Below are 25,834 nucleotides of genomic sequence, written 5' to 3'. Positions count from 1 at the left end.
AGTCAGGAAGTGCTGCTGGCTAGGTGAAAACACTAGGTTCAGAACCCCAAATGATTCTTCGTCACTTATGTTGTAGCTATTTTTTCTTTTATGTACTTGGTTTTTTCATTCATTCTCTCACTTAGCGGGTGTTAACTGAGTCCCACACCTTGTGCCATCCAGGTCTGTTCTCAAGACACATGCAGTCTATCGAAGAGACAGGAGCAGGTATAAAAGGCAGTAAGAGAATTGCTACAATGGGGTACAGATAAGTTGCATAATGAAGGGAGTACTTGAGTCCACTTAGAAGCAAAGGAGTCTCAGTGGACACATTGAGCCTTTAAAGGATGAGTGGAAGTTTTCTAGGCAAATAAGAAGAGGGCATTCCTAGCAGAGGAGCCACATGTGCAAAGGCCCTGAGGTATGAAAGTACATGTCATGTTCTTTGTGAGCCTGGAGGGTGAAAGGGGCAGTGAGCAGATGAGAAAAAGTTGAGTACTTTTCTTTGGACAAGGAATTTTCTTTCTCTAATATAATTTGTTTTTTTCTTTTTTTTAGATCTCTTGTGGCTCAGAGCATAATCTGGCTGTGATTGGTGAGTAATTAGTATACTGAGAACTATGTGTGTTCTGAAACTCTGTGGCAGAGTTAGAGAAGACTTGGTTGATCAAAGGCCAGGGTACCTCTGTGTGTGTGTGTGTGTGTGTGTACACATGTTGGGGGAGATTCTAGGAAATATGGAAGTCTTTGGTTGCTCAAGGATTTACTAGAAGCCCCTTTGCTAGAAATTTCTGTCCACATCATTGAGTGTCTTTTTAAGGTGGCCTCCCTGCCCCAGGCAGTGGCATTTGAGGGTATTAAAGATTTTACAGATAAAGGATATCATGTATAGAAAGCCAGACATAAGAGGGGGGAGAAGACTGGGCTGCTCTTGTTTCTCTGAACAAATCCCTTAATCCAGGTTCTTTCCTCTTTCTTGGGAGTAAGGGGCTCTGCTCACTGCCTCCCACTGCCTTGTATTCCATGGCACTCGGGAACTCCCAGATGAAGTCAGCCTTCTGACTGGTTGAGGTTTCTTCTTCATTGATTCTGGATAACCAAGGTTCACTCTTTTTATGATTAGGCCCATGAGTAATTCCTTCAAGAAGCTTACTCGTTACTTCTCCAGGTAGACTAGTATCCATGTCACTGCATTCAAGAGGCACGTCTGTAGGGCCCAGCTGCCTGAGTGCAATACAGGCTTCTGTATTGCATATGTAGTATGATCTCAACTCTTTAAAAACTTACTAGTTGTGTGAACTTGGACAAGGTACTTGACCCCTCCATGGGAGGGCAGTAGCGCCTACCTTCTAGAGTTGTTGTGAGGGTTCCAGGAGTTAATATATATAAAGCACATAGAGCAGTGCTTAGCTCCTAGGAAGGGTTTTAGAAATGTTCATTATTATTATCTGATATTTGTTCTACTTGTCCTGTTCTGGGCTTTAGCTCCCCATCTGTAAAATGGAGGCTTTAAAACAGAAAATCAAGATTCCTTCCTGCTCTGATATTTTAGGATCCTATTACAAACCCATCACTGCTTGCCTTCTGTTGGTGACTTCTGTTCCTGGCTACTTCTCTCCCAGCCTCCGACTCAGCTTCTGAAGGGCAAGGCCCCTGCATTTTCTTTTTGTTTCCTGCCGATCTGCAGCACCCAGAGCAGTGCCTGGTACTCTGCAGAGACCTGAGCACTGTTGTCTGAATCGAGCTTAGACGGGGCTCAGCCGCCTGCGGTGGCAGCAGTTGGAAGCACTACTCTGTAGGCCCGAACGTGATGTGCAACGAGGCAGAACCAAGGACAGCTGAGGAGGTAGGCTGCCAGCTAGCAGAGGGGGGCGGGGAGTAAACTGGGCTGGAGTCAGAGAAGGAGCGAGAAAATGTAATGGCAAACCTGTGCCGCTTTGCAGCCGCCCCAGATACTTTGTACCAGAGCTGCTCCAGCCTGGGTGTAATGAAGACAAGCTAAGCAGGGGGTCCGAGGTGGTGCCGGGGGTGCGGCCGCTGCTGCTCTTGCGGGTCCAGGAGAGGGCTTAGCTCCCTCTGTGACCAGTGCCAAAAGAAGATGGCAGGGACGCTGAGTACGAGAAAGCACACAGTCCCGATGAAGGAGGGGCAGGTACTAGCAGGGTAGCAGGCTGAGTAGACAGAAGCAGCCTCGGGCTGTAGAAAGAGCATAGCCTGTGCAGGTAGACAGCCTTGGTTCACACCGGCTGCATCTCTCTGTGAGCCTCCATTCCCCCCTCATCTCTGTAACGGGGGGGATCTCCACTTTGCAGGACTGCTGTGAGGATTATTGTGTGTGAGATACCTGGTATAAAGGAGGTGTGAGAGAAATACGTGTATGTGTATTTATAGTTCTGTTTGCTTCTCCTTTCTCTTGGTCAGGGTGGGGAGAGGGGAGAATGGCTTGCCTAGTGTAACTGTGCTAGTGAAACCATTGTTACTTGGGAGGAAGAGATGATAACGTTCTGGAAAAGTGGCCAGTGTTACCGTAGTGAGGAGAACATCAGAGGCCATGGAGAGCAAGTTGTGCCAGTGAGCTCCTGGAGGGCGGACCTGTTCTTTTCTGTTTTGTCCTCAGTGCCTGGTCTTGGCTGACAGTCTGTTGAATGCACGGTTGCAGAATCAGGGAAGGTGGGCCCAGTCACACAGCTCTGGGCCTGTCTCCCTGCGTGTGTGTGAGCTGGGAGCAGAGGCCCCCCACCACTGGAGGGATGGGCCCCTCCATGGGTGCCCTGCGGGATGCAGGCTGTGTGACAGGAAGTGCCTGTTGACTCTGGCAGAAGGCCAGGAGAGGGAGACAAGCTGAAGGAGGAGAGTTCCTACCGAGGTAAAGCCTGGTTCTCACAGCCAGCTCCTGGCCTCAGCCCTTCTACAATTGCCTACTTTAGATGGATTCCTCCCCCTCCAGTCTCATTCCCTGAGATCTGGGACCTCTGCGCTTGGTGCTGGGTCTCCCATGTGGTAGGCGCAGAACAGTTACAGAATAGACTAGAACAGAATATAAGGGAGCCAAACTTTCCTCGAGTGTAGAAGCAGCTTTAGTGTCTAATGAATGTACGACAGACAAACCAGAGAAGGAGGCGGAATAGAGACGGGTAGAAGGACATAACTCAGGACCTGCTTTTGGAATGGACACTCCGCAAAGTATGTTTGCTGTACCCCCATTTTATAGAGAAGAAACCTGAGACTCAGAGGATATATGGGTTGATCAGGGGTAGGTAGCAATAAATAGTAGAGCTGTCTACCTGACTTACCAGACTGTTCTTTCCACCCTATCCAGTGCGGGTGGTGGTCAGGGAGAGCACAGACCCTTGGGTCGGATTGCGTGATTCTAGTCCTGGCTCCCACACTCAGGAGCTGTGTACCCTTGTATAAATGGCTTAACCCCCGCTGTGTCTTGATGGCCTCAGCTGGAATATCGTATTATTGACCTCATAAGTTTGTTATATAAAGTGCTAACAGTGCTTGGCACAAAAATAGAGGCTCAATAAACGTTAGCTGGCATTATCTCCATCATCATCATCATTATCATCATCATGTATGAAGATTTCAAGGAAGGAAGTAATTATAAGATGAGTATAAAAAGGTTTAATGCTCAAGGTAGGAACCTCAGGAGCTACAGAGGGAAGTGTCTTCCCCACCCAGAATGCCAGGGACCAGTGCAGAATCCAAGTGTAGCTACAGAAGGGATTTGTAAAACTTGGAGCCTGGGGACGCCAGTCTGGGGGATCTGGAAACAGTGCTAGGCCGGATTGGTTCCAGATGGGGCTTCTGCTATCCGCTGTCCCAGACAGGGATTCAGAACATGCACGTTCCAGCCTGAAGCAAACCCCATAGCAGCCACACTTGAGGTTTCTCTAGGGAACAAAATAATTCTACTCTGCTACTTCATTCACTTCCAGGTTTCTTTTTTCCCTTTTTTTTGCAGTTTGGTTTGGTTCTTGCCTTAATTTTCCAATGACGCTTCTCTTGACATATTCTGTGTCTGCCACGAGGCATGGCCGTGGCTAGACAGGATGGTGAGGCAGCGCGAGTTCCTGCTTCGGAAAAGGAGTAGCTGCTGGAGTGAGGTGCAGAGAAACTCAAGTGATGATCAGGAAGGAGAGCGCTGAGGCAGAGGCCACAGCTGGCCTGGCCCCTTCTAACTGTGCCATGCACGGTCCCGCTGGCTCAGTGGGCCCGATTCCTCATGTGTGTGATCAACCTGCCCCTGAAAGTTGTTCTTCGAAATGGCATAGGCATGTCAGGTGCCTGCTCGGTGCCTGCCATGTAACAGGTGCTCAGCAGGTGCTCGCTCGCTTGGCAGGTTTGCCGGGCTGTTTCTTTCTTCCTGCCTTCCCACCTAGGATTTCCCTCTGCATCTCACAGAGCTGGAGATTCGTGGGCAGAGACTGAGGTCAGCAGAGGTGACATGAGGGCATGTGACCACCACTTGCTCAGAAGATCCCTGCCTACCAGAGGCTGGCTTCCAGGTCTGGCTCCGTCTTTGGGGCCCTCACCTCCGTGTCTGGCTGAATTGGTTCCAGCTGTTTTGCTTCCCCTTGGGAGCAGCTTATTTTGGCTTGAATGGGCAATTTGTTTGCCTTCTCTCCTGATGTGCAGTTGTTCAGCCTTCCCTTCCTGCAGAGAAAAAAAGAGCTGACTGCATTTCCTCTCTCCCCGCTCCACCCAGACCTTTGGAAAGGATTTTATTGGTGGCCTTTTCCTGGGGCATTCAGGCTTGCCAGACATGCATTGTTAAAGGGTTAGATATTTGGCAAGAAAGTGTCATAACCACCTCCTCCTCCTCCTCCTCCTCCTCCAAGCAAAGCCAGCTCTCTTACCAAATTAGAGCTGTAATCTATGTAAGGATCTTTTCCCCGCTTCGTTTCAGTGATGATTTCCAATTATTGAACCTTTGTGCCTTTGTAATATGTGTGGCAAAACATCTGACCTTCACTTGAAACCCATCAAGCAGGGTCAGAGAGGAATTTAATAGTGGGAATTAAATCTTTTTCGACACTGGCTGTTCCTCTAAGAGGCCATACCTCCAAGCCCCAGGGGCTTGCAGAGAGCTTAGAGGCAAGTGTAAACTGTATGGTCCTGTGCACAGTGTGATTGGCAAAGCATAAATGCTTTATACTATCTCATTTAATCCTCAGAGCAAATCACTGAGTTGGTGCTGTTGTTAACTCCATTTTCTAGATGAGGGAAGCTGAAGCCTAGGCTGAGTGGTTTGTTGGGAGGAGTAAGTGTGCCAGGTCTTTAACCCAGGCCTCTAACTTCAGAGCCTGTGGTCCGCTACCCCCCATGCTGCCGTCCTGCGGACCAGTGACAGTCTAGCCTGGTTTTAAGGCCACCAGATAAGATGATCTCATCTTAGTTCCCCTTCATGTTAGCAACTTCTGTCTTGTACCCTAAATGTCTTCTTCCGATTCAGCAGTTCTGTGTATAATCACCAGATAGAACTGTGAAGTTGATGACATTGTTTTGGAAAACTACCCCTTTTTAGGATTCTTCTTCCCCCCTCTCATTGTCCCTTACTGCTTAAAAAATTAATTTACTTATTTAATTTTTGAATAATTAACGCACACATATGATTCAAACTTAAAAGGCATAAAAAGATTTAAAATGAAAAACCTTCCTCCTTCCCTGTCCTCCTATTTGTCCAATGTACAAAAATCCTTCTACCACATGTGCAGCTAATGTCTGTTCATCTGTATTTTTCTAGTTTCTTTTTGCACATATTAAGTAAATGCTACAATATATATATTTTTATAATGTTATATAGTTTTAACCCTGCATTTCATTTATTACAAAAATATACTTATATCATGCACATATTATATATATTATAAGATATAATATCTATATTACAAGATATAGTTTTTTTCTTTTCTTTTCTTTTCTTTTTAATTTATTTTCAACATAACAGTATTCATTACTTTTGCACCACACCCAGGGCTCCATGCAATCCGTGCCCTCTCTAATACCCACCACCTGGTTCCCCTAACCTGCTACGATATATTTTTATCCCTCCTTTCACATCAGTGGTACTATATGGTACATAGTTTGTAGTGTCTTATTTTTTCTTTCAACAGTTTATCAGCATAAAAGCCCCCCCAGATAGTATTACAGGTATATAATATTCCAATGTACCTATGTACCATGATTTATTTAACCCTTTTGATGGACATGTAGATCATCTCTGATATTTTGCTATTATAGGTAATGGTATAGTGAACAACCTTGTGTATATATGTCATTTCATTGGTGGGATGTTGAAGAATAAATCCCTAGAAGCAAAATTATTGTATCAAAGAGTAAGCATAACAATTTTGCAAGAGTTATTGCCTTCATAGGCAATTTTGCCCTCATAGGAATTATACCATTTTTCACTCCCACTAGTAATAAATGAGTGCCTGTTTCTGCAGCAAGAGTATGTCAAGAAACTTCTAGATTTTCACCAATCTGATGGGTGAAAAACTACTAAGAGTGGTCTTTTTTTTTTTTTTTTTTTTTTTTTTACTTTTTAAATTGAGTTACAATATATATACAGTAAAGTGTATAGATCTTAGAGGTCCAGTTTGATGAGTTTTTCCATATGCACATACCTAGGAAACTACGACCCAGTACAAGACACAGGACATTTCAGGTACCCAAGAAGGTATCTCTTCTCAGGCAATACCCCAGCCCCAGAGTTAACTACTACTCCAGCTTCTGTCTCCAGAAACGAGCTGTGTCAGTGGCTGAACTGCATATAAATGGTGTTACACACTGTGTACCCTTTTGTGTTCAGCTTCTTTTGTTCAACACATTCTGTCTCTAAGACTCCTCTATTTGTGTGTAGCAGAAGTTCTTTTTCATTGGTCAGTATTAGCCCACTGGGTGAATATACTACAACTCAGATGTCCATTTCACTGTTGCTTCCCTTTGGAAGACTGTGAATAAGGCTGCTGTCAACATTCTTACACATGCCTTTTGGTGAACATACACACTGGTTTCTCCTGAGTGCACACCTGGGGTAGGATTTCTGGATCCGGTCCTTAGTGTTAGTGGATAAACAGTTTTCCAAAGTAGTGGTGCCAGTTACATATTGCCCGTCAGCAATATATGGGCGTTCCAACTGTGCCATATTCTTGCCAGGTGTTTTCGGTCTTGCTGATCGAGGCCATCCTGCAGAATAAGTAGTATGGAACCTCACTGTCATTTTCATTTACATTTCTTTGATAGCCAGTGACGTGGAGTGCCTTTTTATATACTTAGAGGCCACTCGGTCAGCTTCTTCTGTTGAGTGCAAAGACTTAAGTGCGAACACTCTCAAGTGGGTTTTTTCTGTGTTTTTCTTAATGTTTTGCACAAGGCATCCTTTGTCTTATGGATTCAAGTCCTTTGTGAGATAGATAGATAGATATAGATAGATATATATATAGATATATATATATATCTATATATATATATATATCGCGAACATCTTTTCCTTTCCCAGTCAATGGCTTGTCTTTTGCTCTCTTACTGGTGTCTTTTGATGCACAGATATCTTTAATTCCAGTGAAGTCTAGTTTATCAGTCTTTTATTTAATGGTTTGAGGTGTTTGTGCTCTCTTTAAAACGTTTTTGTCTGCTCCAAGGTCCCGAAATGAAAATATTCTCCTTTGTGTTCATCTGGAAACTTTATTAATGTTGCCTTTTACATTTAGGTTTAGAATCCATTTTGAATCTGTGTTTTAAAAAATCCAACAACACATTGCTCTAAAACCATCTATTGAAAAGTTCATCCTTTCCCCACTGAATTCTAGAGGCTCCTTTGTTGTAAATCAAGAGACTGTATATATGTGTAAATTTGGTTTTTGATTCTCCCTTCTCTTGCATTAGTTTGTTTTTCTATGTGCATGCTAGTACCATTTCGCCTTGATTGCAGCTTTATAATAAATTCCAATATCTGGTTTTAGATTTTCCAACTCTGTTCTCCTTTAAGGTGATTGTGACCTTTATAGTTCCTCTGCTTATAGTTATGAATGAAGATTGAGCACCTTTTTGTATATTCAGGAGCTCTTTGTATTTTTGTCCTTATTTTTTTTTTAAGATTTTATGTATTTATTTTAGAGAGAGAGTGTGTGTTCACCAGTGAGAGAGGGACAAAGGGGAGGCGCAGAGGGAGAGAATCACAAGCAGACTCCTCACTTAGCACGGAGCCTGACATGGGGCTCGATCTCAAGACCCTGAGATCAGGACCTGAGGCAAAACCAAGAGTTGGATGCTTAACTGACTGAGCCACTCAGTCCCTCCTGTATTTTCTTCTTTATGAAGGGTTTCTTCACATATGTATTAGTTTTTCATCGCTACTGTAACAGATTACCAGAAAATTAGTGGCTTAGAACAACACAAATGAGTTATCGTAGACTTTGAGGTCAGGAGTCTGAAATGGGTCTCACTGGGCTGAAGTCAGGGTTTGAACAGGATGCATGTTTTTCTGGAATCTATAAGAAGAGTGTTTTCTTGCTGCTCGCAACTTGTGGAGGCCACCTGCATTTCTTGACTGTGGTTCCTGCCATCTTCAAAGCCCCAAGTGGCTGGTTGAATCTTTCTTTCATCATACGGCTCTGACACTGACTTTTCTGCCATCCTCTTCCATATTTAAGAATCCTTGTGATTCCTGGGGCGCCTGGGTGGCTCAGTGGGTTAAGCCGCTGCCTTCGGCTCAGGTCATGATCTCAGGGTCCTGGGATCAAGCCCAGCATCGGGCTCTCTGCTCAGCAGGGAGCCTGCTTCCTCCTCTTTCTCTGCCTGCCTCTCTGCCTGCTTGTGATCTCTCTCTGTCAAATAAATAAATAAAATCTTTAAAACAAACAAACAAAACAAAACAAACCTCTAAGAATCCTCGTGATTCCTTTGGGCTCCCTCTCCCACTCTGGATAATCTAGCATAATCTCTGTATCTGAAGGTCAGCTAATTAGCAAGTTTAATTTCACCTGCTACCTCAGTTCTCCTTTGCCATGCAAAGAGATTAGGACTTTGGGATGATATTGTATGGCTTGTCTCAATATCCTTTGCCCTTTATTTTCCAGATAGATTTTTGGTCTTTATCTAATTAATTTCTAGGAGCCGGGCCCTTGAGTGGCTCAGTTGGTTCAGGGTCTGCCTTCCGCTCAGGTCATGATCCCAGGATCCTAGGATCGAGCCCTGCATCGGGCTCCCTGCTCAGCGGGGCATCTGCTCCTTCCTCTTCCTCTGCCTCCCAACCCCCGGCTTGTGCTCTGTCTCTCAAATAAATAAATAAAATCTTTGAAAAATTTTCTAGGAGCTTTTTATGTATTAAGGCAGTTAGGCCTTTGTGGTTCAGATGACAAATGTATTTTCTCATCTTTTTAAAATTTCTACTCTTGGTGTTTTTTTGTTTTGTTTTGTCCTGTTTTTGCCATGCAACCTTTTCTTTCTCTACAGATGAAATTTATCAGTCTTTTCCTGTGTGGCTTCTGGATTTTGAGTTAGAGAAGCCCTCCCTATTCCAGGGTATACAAGACTTTTCTCATATTTTACTCTACTACTTTTTAGGTTGGCTTGTTTGTTTTTTAACATTTAAGTCTTTGATCCGTGTGGAACTTATTCTGATACACATTGTTAAGTGTGGATTCAACCTCATTATTTTTCCAGATGGTTACTCAATACTGTCTCAACACTACTTACTGAATTCCCTTTCTTTGGCTGTCCTCCTGGATCCCATTGCTTCCAGGGCAACCCTACAGCATAAAGAGAGGCAGTGACTGACCCAAGATTGCCAGTCAGTGGCAGAGCTGGGGCTAGACCTCAGGTCCAGCTCATGCTGCTCAGTCTGAAGCTGGTGGCTCGTTCTCGAGGAGCTTTCCCTGCGGGTTGTGGCCTCCTGGGCTTTTGGCTGAGACAGAGCAGCCCCTTGGTTCTGTGGGCTCTCAGTGCGCTCTCCCAGGTCATGCTTTGCTCATCTCTGGAGTGAGATATATTCGTTGCCACTGTCACACCTCACTGCATGGGTACTGTGTTTACTTCTCTACCAGGCTGAAAATGTGATGAAATCTTTGGCATTCAGGAGAGATGTTTTACAATTAAAGCAGAGATGTATTTACGGACCACTGGTTATTGTTTAAGTCACATTTCTTTTGAGTCATTTGTTTTCAAGGCCTGGCCTCACATCACAAGGTGTGCCTTTTCAGCTTTCAATAAAAGTAGATTTTTTTTTTCCACTATAATTTCCAAAGAAGCAATGGTAGTATCACTCCACAGGAGTCATTCTATATGAGACCACACATGAGGGTGGCAGGCTGTCAAGGAGGCTCACGTACTTGGCTAATTACCCTCTCATGCCAGCCTTTGTGGGCACAAGGTTGCTTACCACATTTTAGCACAATGCTCTGGTCCTTTTAGGATTGCTTCCAGGAGCAGAAACCACAATCGTGACCCACTGTCCTTGTTTACAGATATGAGGCTTGGGGCCTAGCAAAGGTAAATCTAACAAAGGTGAACTCAAGGTACAAACTACAGTGAGGTAGATGAGCTGGAGGCAGCCTTCTGCCGTGGAGGGACTGAGGTCTGGTCCCAGCATTGTCTGCCACCTGCTGTCTCTGTGATCCTGGGCAGTCATTTCTCTCTCTGGGCCTGGGGATCCCCACACACGAAGTGTTTCTAAAGTCTGCTGCACCACTCAGGTCTGGCCTCATGTAAGCCGTGTTGCACATTTAAACAAAAAAGATTAATTAATTTATTTAAATAATTTTTTTATTGTGGTGTTGTTTAATGAAGCCTACTGTTGTAACAGATTTTTAAGTGTACGATATGGTATTGTTAGCTGTAGGCACAGTGTTGTATCAGGGACCTCTAAAACTTATTCATCTTCCTTCCTGAAACAGTTACTTTTCTTGGTGTCCATGACACCCTGCTCTCTTGATTCCTTCTGTTTCACTGGCTGCTTCTCCTTAGTCTCCTTCATGGGCTCTGCCTCTCCTCCTCCCAAATGCTGAAGGTCTGAGCACTCTGGGGCTCTGTGTTAGTCTCCCGTCTCTTCTCTCTCTGCAGGTTTTCCAGTCAACCTCATTCAGTCCCATGGCTTTAGAAACTTTTTGTATGCTGATGATTTCCCAATTTTTATGTTCGGCTCCAACCTCTCCTCTGAGCACCAAATTATATATCCAGGTCCCCATTTGACATCGCCACATTAATTTTAAATAGGTATCTCCAGTGTAATGTGCCCAGAATAGATCTTTTATTTGTCTTTTTCAAGACCATCTTTACTGGGTCTTTTTCTCAGTATATGGCATCACAATCAACTCAGTTGCTGAAGCCAAAAATCTAGGAGTCCATATTGATTCCTCTCCTCTCCTCATTCATCCTCACATCGACTCCCCTAGGAGGTCTTGCTGACTTTACCTGAGAACGTCTACTTTGCTCCATTTCTACTACTACTGCTTAGTCCACACCATCAGGGTCCCTCCTTGGGACTGTTTCTAGAACCCTAACTATACCAGGATTCCCTTGTCTTCCCCACCACTAGAAAAAATGGAATTCCTATGGCATGGGTATATGGTACCCAGAGTGCTTTTATGTGTCATACCTCTTAATGGGCTGAATTTTTTCTACCTGCATTGCCTACAGGGCGCTGCACCTGTCTGTTAAATACCGACCTACTGTTACATACAGTATTCTCCTCATTCCTTCCCTTACCAGTGGCTCACAGTTTGCCTTGTGGCATTCTGGGTGCTGTGGAGAAAGACAGCCAATGCTTATTCCCTCATGGAGCTCACATTAAGTGGGAAAAAGAACTATGAATGAAGTCTGCCACATAGTTATGTACTTAATGAACAGTGAGTGAATCCCAAGTATAGAGTGGTAAGAATTAGAGGAAAAGGTTGAAAGGGAGGAATGATTAATTCTGCAAATGATCATAGAAAAGGTAGCTTTTGAACGGAGGAAGGGTAAAGAGCCTTGTGTGCTGAGGGACCAACATGAGGAAAGGGAAGGAAGGTTTAGGCTTTAAAGAGTGAGTCATGGCTGAGGGACAGTGGCCGACCATCAGGACAGCGGAGGGTAAGCTAGGGCCAGGTCTCCAATGGCATGCTGAGGGGCATTGACTTTATCATACAAACAATGTGGAGCCATTATTGGTCATTTAGGAAGATACTTCAGAAGCTGACAATTATAACAGAAGATAAAAGCCTTTAAAAAAATGGATAATGCCTTTTTGCAGAGAAAAGAGAATGGATGGTAGTTGGGTGCCTACTATGCACTGGCACCATTCTGAGCATTTTGCATATATCATTTCATTTTATCATCACCATGTAGGATAGAAAATAGACAGATGAGCGTTGTCCCTGTTTTTTCAAATGGGAAATTGAAGACTCAAAAGAGGTGGAGCCCAGGATTTAGACCAACTGTCTATCATCTCCAAGGTCCGCACATTCCCCCCTCATCCTGCCACATCCCTGAAGGGGGTCATGCTTTGGGTTAATTAGTATATCAGGAAGCACCAGTAATCTTAGAGCATGCAGGTGACTTTGGAAGCCAGGAGGAAGCAGCAGCAGAGCTAGTACTGATAGCTCTTATCTGCCTCTGCCCCATTGTCCTCAGAGCGTAGCACCTCTGGGAGCATGGACAGCATGGGACAGCTTTGACCATGACCAAGAAGTCAGGCCTGCGGGCCTGCTCTGTCCTTCCTTTGAGCAAGTTTCCTGAGGTTGGGTGGCACTTAGACTCACAGTGTTGCCCCTTAGCACCCAAAGGCCTTGGCTTATGCTGGAGCCCTAAGTACCACCAACCCCATGGCTGCTGTCCCTGCTGCCTCTTATCTCTCTGGAATCCCTCTCCCTCCTGCGTGCACTGAAAACCCTTAACACAGAACAGCTGAGACTGTTCATTCCAAAGTGCTCTCTTTGGGCAGGGCTTCAGCAATGCTCTATTTGCCCATTTGGCCATTCATGGATTTACTGATTCATTAAGAGGCTGCACCATGTAGTAGAAAGAGCCCGGGGCCAAGGGACCTGAGTGTAGGACTAGCTGCTGTCCCTTTGGGCTGGCCACTTTCCTTCTCTGGTCCTCCTTTTCTTTATGGATAAAAGAAGAGAATTGTATAAGATAATCTTCAAGGTGTCTTTCAGCTCTGTCCCTTTCTGGGTTTTGTTCTTCCATAAAGTCATGCCTTGCCCCTAACATAGCATTAAGGGAATGCTTCTCAGAAGAGGTTATGTTTACAGTGGATCTTAAAGGATGAGTAGGGGGAGGAGAATGGCATTCCAGCAAATGGGATCAACATGAACAAGAGCACAGAGAAGACTGGCATGTTGGGGGAAAAGAAGGGATCAGGAGGGGAACAGAGCAGTGGGAGACAAGGCTAAGGGACGTCTGCAGCCAGGTCACAAAGGCCTTGAATGACAAGCTAAGCAGCTGGGACTTCAACTTGCAGGGTAACAATAATACATCATGATATAGCTCCTGTGCTATACTTTCTCTTTTCCTGGGGTTACAATTGCCTGTTTTTTCCCTTCTTCCTTTGATTGATTTTCTATATACTTCAACAGAGGAATGGCAGTGGGTTTTTGATTTTGTGGCTTTGTAAGATACTAATTCAGTAAGCTTGTGCTTTTCTGCTTGAGACAAGAAAGATGCTGCTGACCTTCCAGGCTTCAGCACACTGAATGTCTGATAGCTCCGACCAGGCATCCTGGCTCCGAAATCCCCATCAGTTTCCTTGGCCTAGACCCACCCCATCCTAGGTGGGATTAGCTCGAGGCTAATCCTTTCCTCTTTCCCAAGCAGCCACGAAGCTAACAGGGACAGGAAGCTCACAGCGTAGTCCTCGTGTGGCACATGTGTGGATGTGAGTGCCTCTGACGTGTGCCCACAGCTCCCAGAGACCAAGGCTCTCCAACTCACCTGCCCTTTTTCATGGTCACCGCTGTCTAGGGGTTCCCAGGAAAGATTTGATCCCTACTGTGTAGGTGAGGACAGGGAGTCTCAGAAAGGTTGCCTGATTTGCCCCAGGCAGCAGCGTTAGCTGGTGTAAGGAACCTGAGGCCTTGGAATTAGGAGGCCAGGGCTTCCAATTCCAGCTCTGCTCCTTCGTATCTGTGTGACTGTGTGCAAGTTGTCACCTTCTCTGAACTGTGGGTTCCCCTTCTTTGAAGATTGAGGTAATAACTGCTTTTATAAATGTTTGTCACCAGAGTGAACCATATAGTTTCTGGAAAAGCTCTTGGCACAGAGAAGGTGCTCAGCGTGTCTGATTCTGACTCACTCGAGGGCTCTTTCTGGTGTTTCGCCTTGCTTCCCATATGGCCCTCCTTGTCATCTTGCTCCTCTCTTCTCAAGTCAATGCTACAACATAGACTACTGGAAATACTTTTCCTGTCTGCCCGGTGTGAAGGTGGGCTTTGTGGATGGGACACAGGAAATGGCCCCTGCCCTCACTTTGCATATGGCCTGGTGGGGCATGTGTGGGAGTAGAGAGGGTCTAGACTTCACTCTTGACATGGAGCTAAGGGGATGTGACCATCCTGTGGGCCATTGATCTCCTGCCTCCTCCGGAAGCTTACCGTGTGGCATGCGCCGGGCTAAGCCCTTACGTGTATAGTCTCTAAGCTCTGGTATACACTCCCACATACTCACGTGCTCCTGTAGCTTCCTTACACTGTAGCCTTCAGTCCTGTTTTACACATGAGAAAAATGAGACTCGGGAAGGGTAAACATCTTGTCTTAAGATCTTACAACTGATGCTGGGTGGCACTATTTGAACCAGATTATCTGACTCTGGAACATGTGCTCTTATTAGATAACTTTCTGTTTACTATGAATAGTGTGTATATATGTATGTGAGTGTGTGTGTGTGTGCATATATATACTCACATGCACACATATATGTAGTTAACAAGTAAAAAAATACTAAAAGGCTTAATAGCAGTTTCTGCCTCATCTTTTCCCACACCAAGACCCGTTCCCAGAGCCAGGTATTTTGAATTCTTTTCAGGTATTTACCTCTGTGTTTATAAACCAAATGTTCATTTAAGATATCAGTTTTAGGGGCGCCTGGGTGGCTCAGTGGGTTAAAGCCTCTGCCTTCGGCTCTGGTCATGATCTCAGGGTCCTGGGATTGAGCCCCGCATCAGGCTCTCTGCTCAGCAAGGAGCCTGCTTCCTCCTCTCCCTCTAACTGCCTCTCTGCCTACTTGTGATCTCTGTCAAGTAAATAAAAAAAATAAAATTAAATAAAAAAAGATAACAGTTTTAAATAAAACAAATTATATCTATTGATTTCTTAATATAAATTAAAATTTAGGGGCACCTGGCTGGCTCAGTCAGTTGAGCATCCAACTCTTAATTTTGGCTTAGATCATTATCTCAGGGTCATGAGATCGAGCCCCATGTCAGGCTCAGCCCTGGCCATGGAGTCTGCTTAAGATTCTCTCTCTCTCTCTTTGCCCCTCCCCATCACTCTCTCTCGTTCTCTCTCCCCCTCTCTAAATAAATAAATAGGTAAATAAATAAAGCAAATTACCTCTATTGATTTTTTAAATGTAAATAAAAATTAATTATCTTATACCACCACCCCATTTCCTCTCCATCCTCCCACTGTACTGAAATCGTTAAGTCTGTTATTAAGATCAGTGTAAATACCTTTCTCACTGCTGAGCCAAGTAACATATCATGATAGAGCTCCTATGCTGACTTTCTCTTTTTCTGGGGTTGTTGTTGTTGTTTTCCCTCTTCCTTTGTTTGATTTTTCTGTATGCTAACCACTAATTCTTCCCAAATGCCCCCTAAATATCTATATAACACCTCTTTATCTCTCCTCCTTTTTTAAAGATGTTTTTATTTTAGAGAGAGATAGTATGGGAGTGCATGCAAACGGGGGGGGGGGGGCGGGGCAGAGGATGCGAAACTCAAACAGACTCCCTGCTGAGTGCGGAGCCCGACTTGGGCCTTGATCTCATGACCCTGAGATCATGCATGACCTGAGCCAAAAATCAAGAGCCAGACTCTTAACCAACCAAGCCGCCCAGGCACCCACCTCTTCACCTCTTGATACTCTTTTCATACGGTCAGATATGTCAAGTCTGTTAGCAGTGTCCCCACCCCCTGCCCACTCCAGAGCCCTGCCTCTTGGCTCTAGCGGAAATGCTTACCCCAGGTCTGCACCGCTGCTACCATGTGATTTCTTTTTACTGTTTCATCTGCTGTCTGTCTTCCTCCTTCTTGAGATTGGTCTCTTACTTTGTAGAGCGCAGGTTCCAGTAGCTCCCTGAGAAAAAGTAATTGGAGATAAATTTTTGGTTCCTTGAATTTCTGAAAATACGTGTATTCTGTTCTCACACTTGGTTTAGTTGTGTGTAGGACTTGGGATTGGAAGTCCTTTTCCTTCTGATTTTTGGGGGTTTTTCCATTGTCTTCTAGCTTCTAGTGTTATTGGTGAGAAGTCTGTCATTTTTTATTTTCTAATTTCTGTTCCTTTGTATGAGACGAGGTTTTTGTTGTTGTTGTTGTTGTTGTTGTTTTCCCCTCTTTGAAATTTTTAGGAGCTTCTCTTCCTCTTCGTTGCTTTGAACTTTTATGATGATGTGCTTTGGTGTGGATGTTCTTTTATTCCTTGTCCTGGTACTCACTGAACCCTCTGTTGGAGGCTTATGCCCTTCAGTTCTGGGAGATTTTTCTTGAAATAGTCTTTTTTAGTTTTTTTCTTACTTGTCTCAGTTCTCACTTTCTGGGACTTCTTTGCTGTATATTGAACCTCCAAGACTTACCTTCTAATTTTCTTAGTTTTTCTCTCTCCTTAGACATCTTTTTACTTTTTGGATCACTTTCTGGGAAATTTAGTTGACTTGATCTTCCAACCTTTGAAATGAAATTTTTATTTTGGCTGTCTTTTTTAATTTTCAAGCACTCTTTCTTCTTCTTCAATCCTTTTTAAAAAAAATTAATTTTCTATTCTTGATTACAATGCAGCCTTTTTATCTATTATTTCACAATGGATATTATTGTAGTGTCTTAAAAATGTTTTTCTTTTGCCCTCTGCCTTTCTCTGTCCACTTTTTTCTTTATCTGGGGTTCTGTCTTACCTCTTGGAGACTCACTGAAAGTTGTTTGTTGCCCCCCATAAGCACTTTGCACCCTGTTATGTGTCTCCTGGGAAATGGATCTCTCTGGCCTGCCTCAGGAGACTGATCTCTGTGGCCTGCACCTGCAGGCTCCCTTGCCCTCTGGCTTCTGGTGGGATTTGGCTAATGAGAGGCATAGCAGGAGATCTGGGGACCAGAAAAAGGTGAGGACAGGGTGTTTATTCCCCCCGGCTTGGATCCTTGCTTGGTTGCCACAGCTCCTGCCACCTCACATCCCTCTCTATAACTCTATCCTCTCTGGTTCCACTAGCCACAACCTTCCCTTGCCTCTACTGGCTGAGAGGTGGTAAAGCTCTAGCTTTCCCAGTGGTCCCGGGCCACAAAACTCTTCCTGTTGCTTTTCCTAAACATTGTCCCTGCCTCTGTGAATGGTTCCTTTACAAAACTCTTCCTTGCTGCTCCTTTGAGGTGCTAAGGCCTGGACTATTGCAGAGGCTTTCCTCTGTAGAACTGTGGTGATCTTTAGCTGTTCATGTTGGAAAGTGAGATACTACGTGAAGCTCTGTGCGCATGTAGAGGTCTCACTGACTGGTAGACATCCCTGTAAGATGAGGGACAGAGGAGTGAGAGAAGCTTTTTCATTTGTGGACCTCCAGAGATAAGTATTATGGGCTTTTTTCTAATCTCTTACATTGGCATATATGTGCCTGGCTGTTGACTTTCTGGAACAGGAGGGAGGAAGGAGGCCTGGGGTCCCATCACTCATACACAGATTGTTACTGAAACTGTTAATTTCATCCTTATTGTCACTCCCACCATCCAGTGCTAATCATTTTTTCCTGGGTGGAGGGCCTCCCTGAGTCAGTTTCTCCAGGGAACAATTGCCTGGTTATGTGTGTTGGGAGAGTCTGAGAATCTAACCATCCCATACATAGGCTTTCAGCCAATCCCTCTAATTTCAGCTGTGTCTTTACCCCACTTTCAAAGGCACTTGGTACTTCTCAGTCCTGAGGCTTCCCCGAGTTTTGTAAGAAAAGCGGGTTCCATTTTTACTGTCCCCTCAGCCCACACTGGGCTGCAGCTGGCTATCTCCTCCATCTCTTCCTCATCTGAAATGTGTTGTGCTATCTTGTCTGCTGTTTCTCCTTCTGTTCTCCTTTCCTTGGTGGATTTATACTTTCTTTAGTTCTTCCAGTCAGTTAAATGGAGCTTTTGGAAGGGAATAGATATAAAAGCCTGGGCTCAGTCTGCCCTGGTTAGTGGGAAGTTCCTAGTTTGCTTTTGTAGCCCACAGCTGCAGAGGTCAGAGGAAGTGGCCCCAGAGTGGCCCAGAGCCTGCAAGGCAGGCCATGAGTTGATGGAAGGTAAGCCACCCAGACCAGAAACCTCCAAACCGGGGCCTTTGCAATGGTGGGTTTTGTGAGTTATGTGAGTCTGTCCATTTTATTCAGGCAGCACCTCTTAGAAGAAGAATTCTACATATGAAGATAATTTATTTCCATCAGTTGGGAACTGACTTGTAGAAAGATTCAACAAATGGCAATACATAACAGAAGGCAAACAACAACAACAAAAAAACCCATGTAAAATGATAGGGACTCTTGGACAAATGCATTTTAAAAGCTTAATTTTCCAGATGGAGTGGATGGCCAATGTTTATCGGTGTCTACTGTGGGAGGGGCCTGCCTTCCTGAGGGAGGGGAGCAGAATTTTAGCTGCTCTAATCTAAGAAGAGACCTGGGGTCATAGAACCACATACCTTACATGTAGAGGAGACTTCAGAGAGGGCCTAATCGCCACAAAAGAGGAAATGCAAGCTTACGCGAGAAAATGATTTGCCTAAAGTCACACAGCAAGTCAGAGGCTCAGCCTAGGATGATAGCCCCTGAGTCTTGGCTCCAGCTGGCATCATCACACCTATTTGGAAACAGAGTTTCAGCAACATTGGAGGTGAGCTCCAAAGGTCCCACCCTTGTCACAGTGACCTGGCATCTGTGGCATGGGGAGCCATTGACTTCACTGCTACTCGTCCCCAGTAGACCCATCATGTCCTCCGTTTCCCTCCTCTGTAGCAGGTCACAGGTTCTTAGCACATGCGGCCCAGTGCAGTACAGAAAGTAGACCTGTTTCCTTTCATTCCCCCAAATTTGAGGCTCTTTCAGGGGCTGCTATATGAACTTAATTACAGTTATTAAAAAAAAAAAAACAACGTAAAAGACTTCAATAACTCAGGTTTGGGGAAGGTAAAGGAAAATAAGCCAACACAGTAAATTACCAACTCCTGAATATTTATTGGCCATATTAACAGTAATAGCTGATATTATTGGTCCTTACTATGGACCATGTATGGTTTTATACATGGACCAGGTATACATTTTATAAATGTGCAATAATGCACATTTTGTGTGCATTATTGATTGATTCTTGTGTTAAACATAAGGTAGGTACTATTACTATGCTTGTTTCACAAATAGGGAAACTAAGGCACAGAGAGGTTAAGTAACTTGCTCAAGGAGAAGAGCATTGTCCTGGCTACTCTACATTGTAAGGGGCTAGATATCCAATGTGGTAGATTCACTATTAGTGGGTGATGTTCTCCCAAATTATTCAGTGATAGATTGATAAGAGCTGCAGAGGGATCTCTAATGGCTGTCAAGGTTTCCAGCCTCAGACTGTCCCCATGAAGGCAGAGAAGAATGAGTGTTCCACTTTCTGAGATATCAGAAAACTGGGAGGGTATGTCAAGAATAACAAAATTAGGAAAAAACGATTGTTGAAATGTGAGCTGAAGCCAACAAAGTAATGTTTAACTGGGTATAAATATAAGGGCAGGTCTAATGGTAGAAGTTCTGAGTGTTGGATGTTAACTGCCTCCGGATTCCTGGTCAGCTTGCAGTGAGGTCAAGGCCAAGGAGCCAGCCGTGGCAGCAGAAATGTGGGCAGAGGGGAGAAGATGAACTTGATGACTCTTTTGCCTTTAAACTGTCAGTGGGTCAAGCAGTGGAGCCATCCTGAAGATAAACAGCAAAAGGGGTCTCTTCTTCTTAAGGCCTTTCAACTGATTGGATCAGGCCCACACAAATCATCTAGAAGAATTTCTCCATAAAGCCAATTTATTATAGATGTTAATCACATCTACTAAATATCTTCACAGCATCATCTAGGTTAGTGTTTGATTGGATAACTGGATACACATGCCAGATAAAACGGACTGTTACATGGTTCAGTTTGCATTTTAAATCGTTCTGGGGACAGGAGGGTTTTAAATTGAAAGGGAGAGGGTCTGGAAGCAGAGAGATGAGTAGAGAAGCCAGAGCATTACCTTAAGGGAGGGGTGATGAGGACCTGAAATGAGTAGCAGCAAACTGAGAAACTGAGATAGAAAGTAAGAAGAGATTTGAAAGACGGAGCTCAGCTTATTGGGATTCGGTGATCCATTCTGAACATGCTTGAGAAAGGAAGGAGAGGAACGGGCAGGATGGGTGGCTGGTATCCGGTGACCTGCTCGGTAGACTGGGTGGATGCGCCGTCATTGACCAAGAAGGGCAATACATGGAAAGTGGAAAGAGCCGGCTAGAGGCAAGGTGATGGGTGTATTTTTGAACTTAACTGAGTGTGCAATGGCTGTGGAACATCCAAATAGAACTACCTAGTAGGAGATTGGGATGGAGACTTCTACCTCTTTGGAGAGGTCAGGCAGTTTCTGTAGAGAAAGGTGAGTGAAGCAGGGCTATTTGAGTCGTTTTTTCCTTCATGTCTATACGGATAGTGTTTTTGCCGAGTGGCCCTGCTCTAGGGTATGGTGTCATCTTACGTTTGATATTGTTACATCAATGTGACCATCCTGTGATTATTCCTGCCACTGCAATAGTCTAGTCATGGGCAGGGACAGCTTTCTTCGCCATGTTTTGCAGGGATCTGCTCAGCCTGCAGGACTTTCTCCCTAGATGTCGAGAAGCCAGTGTGAGGGTTTCATCCTCAGTAGGAGCCCATACACATGAGGATTGTGTCTCCTTGAGGAAAATCCCAGATGGAATCGCTAATGCCTGGGGAGTGACCTGAAAGCACATCACACGAAGTAGGATTAATGACTTCATGTAGCAGCTCACTGCCCCACAAAACAAGGCCAGCCCAGTCAGGCTGCCTGGGAAGAACATCTTCTGTTCTCCCACTTTCCAACCCTCGACCTCCCCTCAATAGGTCTGCAGCTAATGGATGGGGAGTTTCTGCCCTGGGAGGAGTGAGAACATGGAGAAGGAGAGGGGACAGTATTCCCTGAGCAGTGTGGGCCTGTTGGCCAAGCAGTGTGCTGGGCACCTTCCTTCATGACGATAATGATGAAAACGGTGACAATTAACTCACCAGGTATTTGCCTTAGTGCCAGGCGCTGGGCATATATTGTTTGTTTTTCTTTTTGATTTAATTGATATGTGAGATAGGTACTATTATTAGCCACATTTTAGAAGTGGGGAAATCGAGGGGCGCCTGGGTGGCTTAGTTGGTTGAGTGTCCCGCTCTTGGTTTTGACTCAGGTCCTGATCTCGGGGTGGTGAGATCAAGCCCCACACTGGGCTCCACGTTCCGCAGGGACTCTGCTTGAAGATTCTCTCCCTCTGCCTCCCCTCCTACTCTCTCTCTCTTTCAAATAAATAAATCTTGAAAAACACCACAGCAAGTGGGGAAGTCAAGGCAGGGAGATTGAGGAACTTGCCCAGGGTCACACAATTGCTGTGGGACTTGAATAAATAAATAAGGTGGGATTTGAAAAAAGTTCTGATTCCCATGCTTAGACTTTTGGACATTATGCTGTTTCTCGCTGGCCCTGACCCTCGCTGTTCCTGTCATTCAGGGGAGCGAGACTACAGGGTTTTTCTTTTACAGGCCTCACAGATTTCTGGCTTTACAATTCAAGGAGTGGGTGGGTTGGGGGAAGCCCTGGCTGGGAATTAGGAGATGTAGGTTCTTGTCCAGCCTCTGTCTGACCTGGGACCTTAGACCATAACCTTTTGGAACCACATTTTCATCACCTACAAAATGCAGATTCTGACACTTACCTCCCAGGGTGTTATGAGCATTGGATGAAGAAATTTCTAAAAAAGTGTTTTCATAAACTTTGGGGGTTATCCTGTTGCCTTTGTACCAACTACCCTGGTTTTCAGAAAATCCTCTTCTGTTATCTTCCCCTGACCCTGACTCCTCTTGTCCTTCATTATGATTTATGGCGTTCTTACCCCTTAAAAGTCTCCAAAGATCATGTGTTGAAGCAGGAGGCCACCAAAATTGTTACATAATTAATTCCACCTCCCTGAGCCAGCTGGAGGGCGTGGGGTGGCCACACAGACTGAGCAGTTGCCGAAGTTATAACCAAGGGGAGTCTTCTTGTCAGTCACAGGAGTGAATCATTCAGATGGCTGCTTTGCTGCGTCCTTCTAGAGCCATAACGTGAATTAGATAGCACTGTTGCTTTCTTCAGTCTCTAGACTTAAGTGAAGCTCAACTTCTTTCTTTAAAATGTAGCAGCCATGTGTATTTGAAAGAGCAGGTGTTCCAGACCCAGACTCAGCTGGGGTCTGTTCCCAGCATCACCTCTTATAAGCCAAGTGTCCCTGGGAAAATCCTCACGCCAACCCAAGCCTCAGTGTCCTCATCTATAAAATGGGAGTGATAAGACCTGCCTCACAGGGTCATCATGCAGCTCAGAGAAGATTACAAAGGGCCCAGCATCATAGCCAGTGCTCATTAGACTCCCAGTAAGCCTTACCTCCCTGCGTCTCCGAGTTGTGGCAATGAGCGCCTGGGGATGGTGGGGTTGATGAGGAGTGAAACGGTCTGGTTTCCAGAGTGCAGAGGCAGAAGACTCAGTAATAGACACTTGACTCACAGCTCTATTTTTAGCTCGATGCTGCCTAAGGTTTAAAAATGTGGTGTCTGCCTCAAGTGTCCCTTCATCCTTTCAAGGATGAAGAGTTGGGGCGGGGTCAGGGTGAGGAGGGGCTATCCTGCCTTCACAGTCACACCTTCCTCCTCCTCCATGTCCAGCACGGTTGCCTTGGACATCATGAGCTTCAAGGAAGCCCTGCTTTTGCTCAGACATGAGTGCTTTATCCTGGTCTTCAGCAAGGCTCTCTCACTGCCAAACTGGCCTTCAGCTCTCCAGCTGTTCCAGCCTGGGAGGATTTCATCCATCACCCCGACCCATGTTCACCGTGCGGCTGACTTCATGAATTTGGGGAGTGCAGCAGTAAATCTTTTTCTGGCAGTTCCTGTCCCTCCCCTCCATTCTCAAAGTGCACACACTATAGTAATAAATTATTGCATGTCACCCGCAACAGCTCCCTGGTGAGCAGGAATTTGGTTTGGTGGTGAAGAGCAGAGGATTTCAAATCAAAGAGAGGAGGGTTTGAATCCTAACTCCGCAGCCAAACACTGGGTCGCCTGGAGCGGATTCCTGAGCTCTTCTGAGTGTAGGCTTCTGCATCTGTGGGACGGAGATAGTAGTCCCGTCCTTTGGGATGGTGAGGATGAGTGAAAGAATGCTCGCAGAGCCTCGGCACAGGGCTGGGCACACAGTGAGCCCATGACACATGGTACCTGGGGCACTGGTCTTAGAGCAGAGCAAACGGCAGTCCAGGGGGTTAATTCATTTGTGTAAGATAAGGCATTACCCCTATTCTGCGAAAGAAAACGGAGATTGAGAGGTCATGGATCTTGCCCAATGTTATACAATAGTAAGCTACAAAATCTGGATTATAAGCCAGCTCTCCTGACACCTCAGCCGGGTCTCCTGGCATTGTACCAGAAGCCTCTGCAAAATGGAAATGAATGCCCCAAACCCATTTATAACTGGCCCCCTGGTGGTGGAGCCTGAGCCCAGTCTTCCTTCTGCTGAATCCTGCTTTCTAGAAATGGGCTGCTGGTAACAGACATGCATGTGTGCCTACACAGGTTTGTGTACAAATACATATATATAAATGATGGAGCAAGGAAATGTCCTGGGAAACCGTGATTCCCTAGAGGCTCCACGAATGCAGTGTTTTGGCTAATGGATTTTCTGAGTATTAACTTCTTAGTTTCAGGTCTTGTTGCAGATCATTATGAAATGCATTGCAGCAAATCACTTTCTGGAGCTAGGAGAAGCTGTCTAGTGAGCGTCACTTAATCCTTCTTGAATGACACATCTTGGCAGGGTCTCCAGTCATTTGTCATAATGACCTGTTGTAATGTTCACGACTCTAATTGTATGTCTGTCTGGATCTCTGACACTCTTAACATTCAGTCATGGCAACAGCTGTGTGTGTGTGTGTGTGTGTGTGTGTGTGTGTGTCTGTTGGGAGTGAGGGCAGGACGGGAAGATAATTATCCCCATGTCACAGGTGAGAAAGCTAGGACTCAGCACGAATCCTCGCTGGGGACCACAGAGCTTGATCACAGCACAGCCAGAATTGAAATGACATTTGCCGAGACAGTGTAGTAAAGCAGAAAAAACAAAAAAAAACAAAAAAAACAGGTTCTTCGAGTCAGACATACTTGAGTTTAAATCCCAGTTTTGACACTTTCTAATGGTGTTGACCTTTGAACAAGTTACTCAGTCTCACAGGTCCCACCATTCCTCATCTGTAAAATGGCAAGAATGATTATTTCACTTGCTGGAATTATTTTAAGGTTGTTCTAAGTAATGTATGTGAAGCAGCTGGCACTGTGCCTGGTCAGGATAGGTCCTTAACACATGGCACTATTGCTTTTCCGATCCTTTCCAATCTACCAAGATGTCTGTCTGCTGTAGTGTTACGGGAGGTACTAGGTATGAGACTGATCTGTCTTGAGGCCATCAAACTCCAGAAGTGCCTTTTTGAAGTAAATCTATTCTCATTCACTTTGTGGGGGTGGTGTTTTGCTTCAATAACAGAGACCTGAGACAGACTTTTATTTTGTAGTTAAACTTAAATAATTTCACATCAGTATCAAAGGTGCTACAAAGCAATAGAATGAGTATCATAAATGGGTGCCAAGATGGTGATGGCCCACAGTCTGGAGATGCTTTTTGGATCATGTAGGTCTGTCTTTTTAAAAAGTGCATAGAATGTGAAGAGGTGAACAGGAAACATTTCATGGACCAAAGGTACAGAGGTAAGACAGTATAAGATATGCTTGGCTTGGTTAGAACAGAAACTGTAATTGCAGGGGGAGCATACATGATAAGTTTAGGAAAAAACCTTTCCTTATAGATCTTCACATGTGTTTTTATGCATAAATCTGTACCTATTACTCTAGTATCCTACCGATGTATGCTGCAAACCTAAAATCTTTAGTTAGACATTATCACAGACATTGGCTGAGTAGATCTTGTTTCTTTCAGCCCTTATCTATGGGAAAGCAACGTGACGTAAAAGAAAGAACACTGGGCCAGGAGTTAGGAGGCTCGGGTATTGCTCTTGGTTCCACCCCCATTCAGCAGTGTGACTTGGACAAAACATATAATTTTGGGGGGCCTTATCTCCTCATTTACAAAAAGACCACTTTTGGAAAGTCCTTTGGAACTGTTAATCAAGAGCCTTGAAGATGCCCATTCACTTTCATTTATGAATTCATATCCTGGAATTGTCTCCTAAGGAAAGACCTTAAATACAGAAGCAGCTTTATGGTTAAAGAGGTTTATTGTTGTGTTTGTGAATTTAGTGAAACTAGAAGCTGCCTAAATGTCTGATAATTGGGATTGGATAAATTATGGTTCATCTCCTTGACTAATTGCAATATTTACTAAGA

At 44.8% G+C, this 25,834-nt stretch overlaps 1 protein-coding gene across 8 annotated transcripts in view; it reads left to right on the top strand.

The window, feature by feature from the left end:
• SERGEF (secretion regulating guanine nucleotide exchange factor) overlaps positions 1-25,834 on the top strand; it is a 219,289-nt gene that overhangs the window by 135,054 nt on the left and 58,401 nt on the right. For 5 of the 8 annotated variants that reach the window (XM_032356894.1, XM_032356891.1, XM_032356893.1 and 2 more), the window contains one exon: positions 538-574. The exons of 1 other annotated variant lie outside the window; for it this stretch is intronic. In XM_032356894.1, the coding sequence (XP_032212785.1) occupies positions 538-574 (37 nt within the window). Of the gene's footprint in view, positions 1-537; positions 575-1,531; positions 1,826-25,834 lie in introns of those variants that run through there. 2 more of the 8 variants (XR_004289025.1, XM_032356895.1) reach the window with 2 other exon arrangements.

This window comes from Mustela erminea, chromosome 9 (assembly GCF_009829155.1).
Source record: "Mustela erminea isolate mMusErm1 chromosome 9, mMusErm1.Pri, whole genome shotgun sequence".
Lineage (NCBI taxonomy): Eukaryota > Metazoa > Chordata > Mammalia > Carnivora > Mustelidae > Mustela > Mustela erminea.
This window is presented reverse-complemented; position numbering and strand designations above follow the sequence as displayed.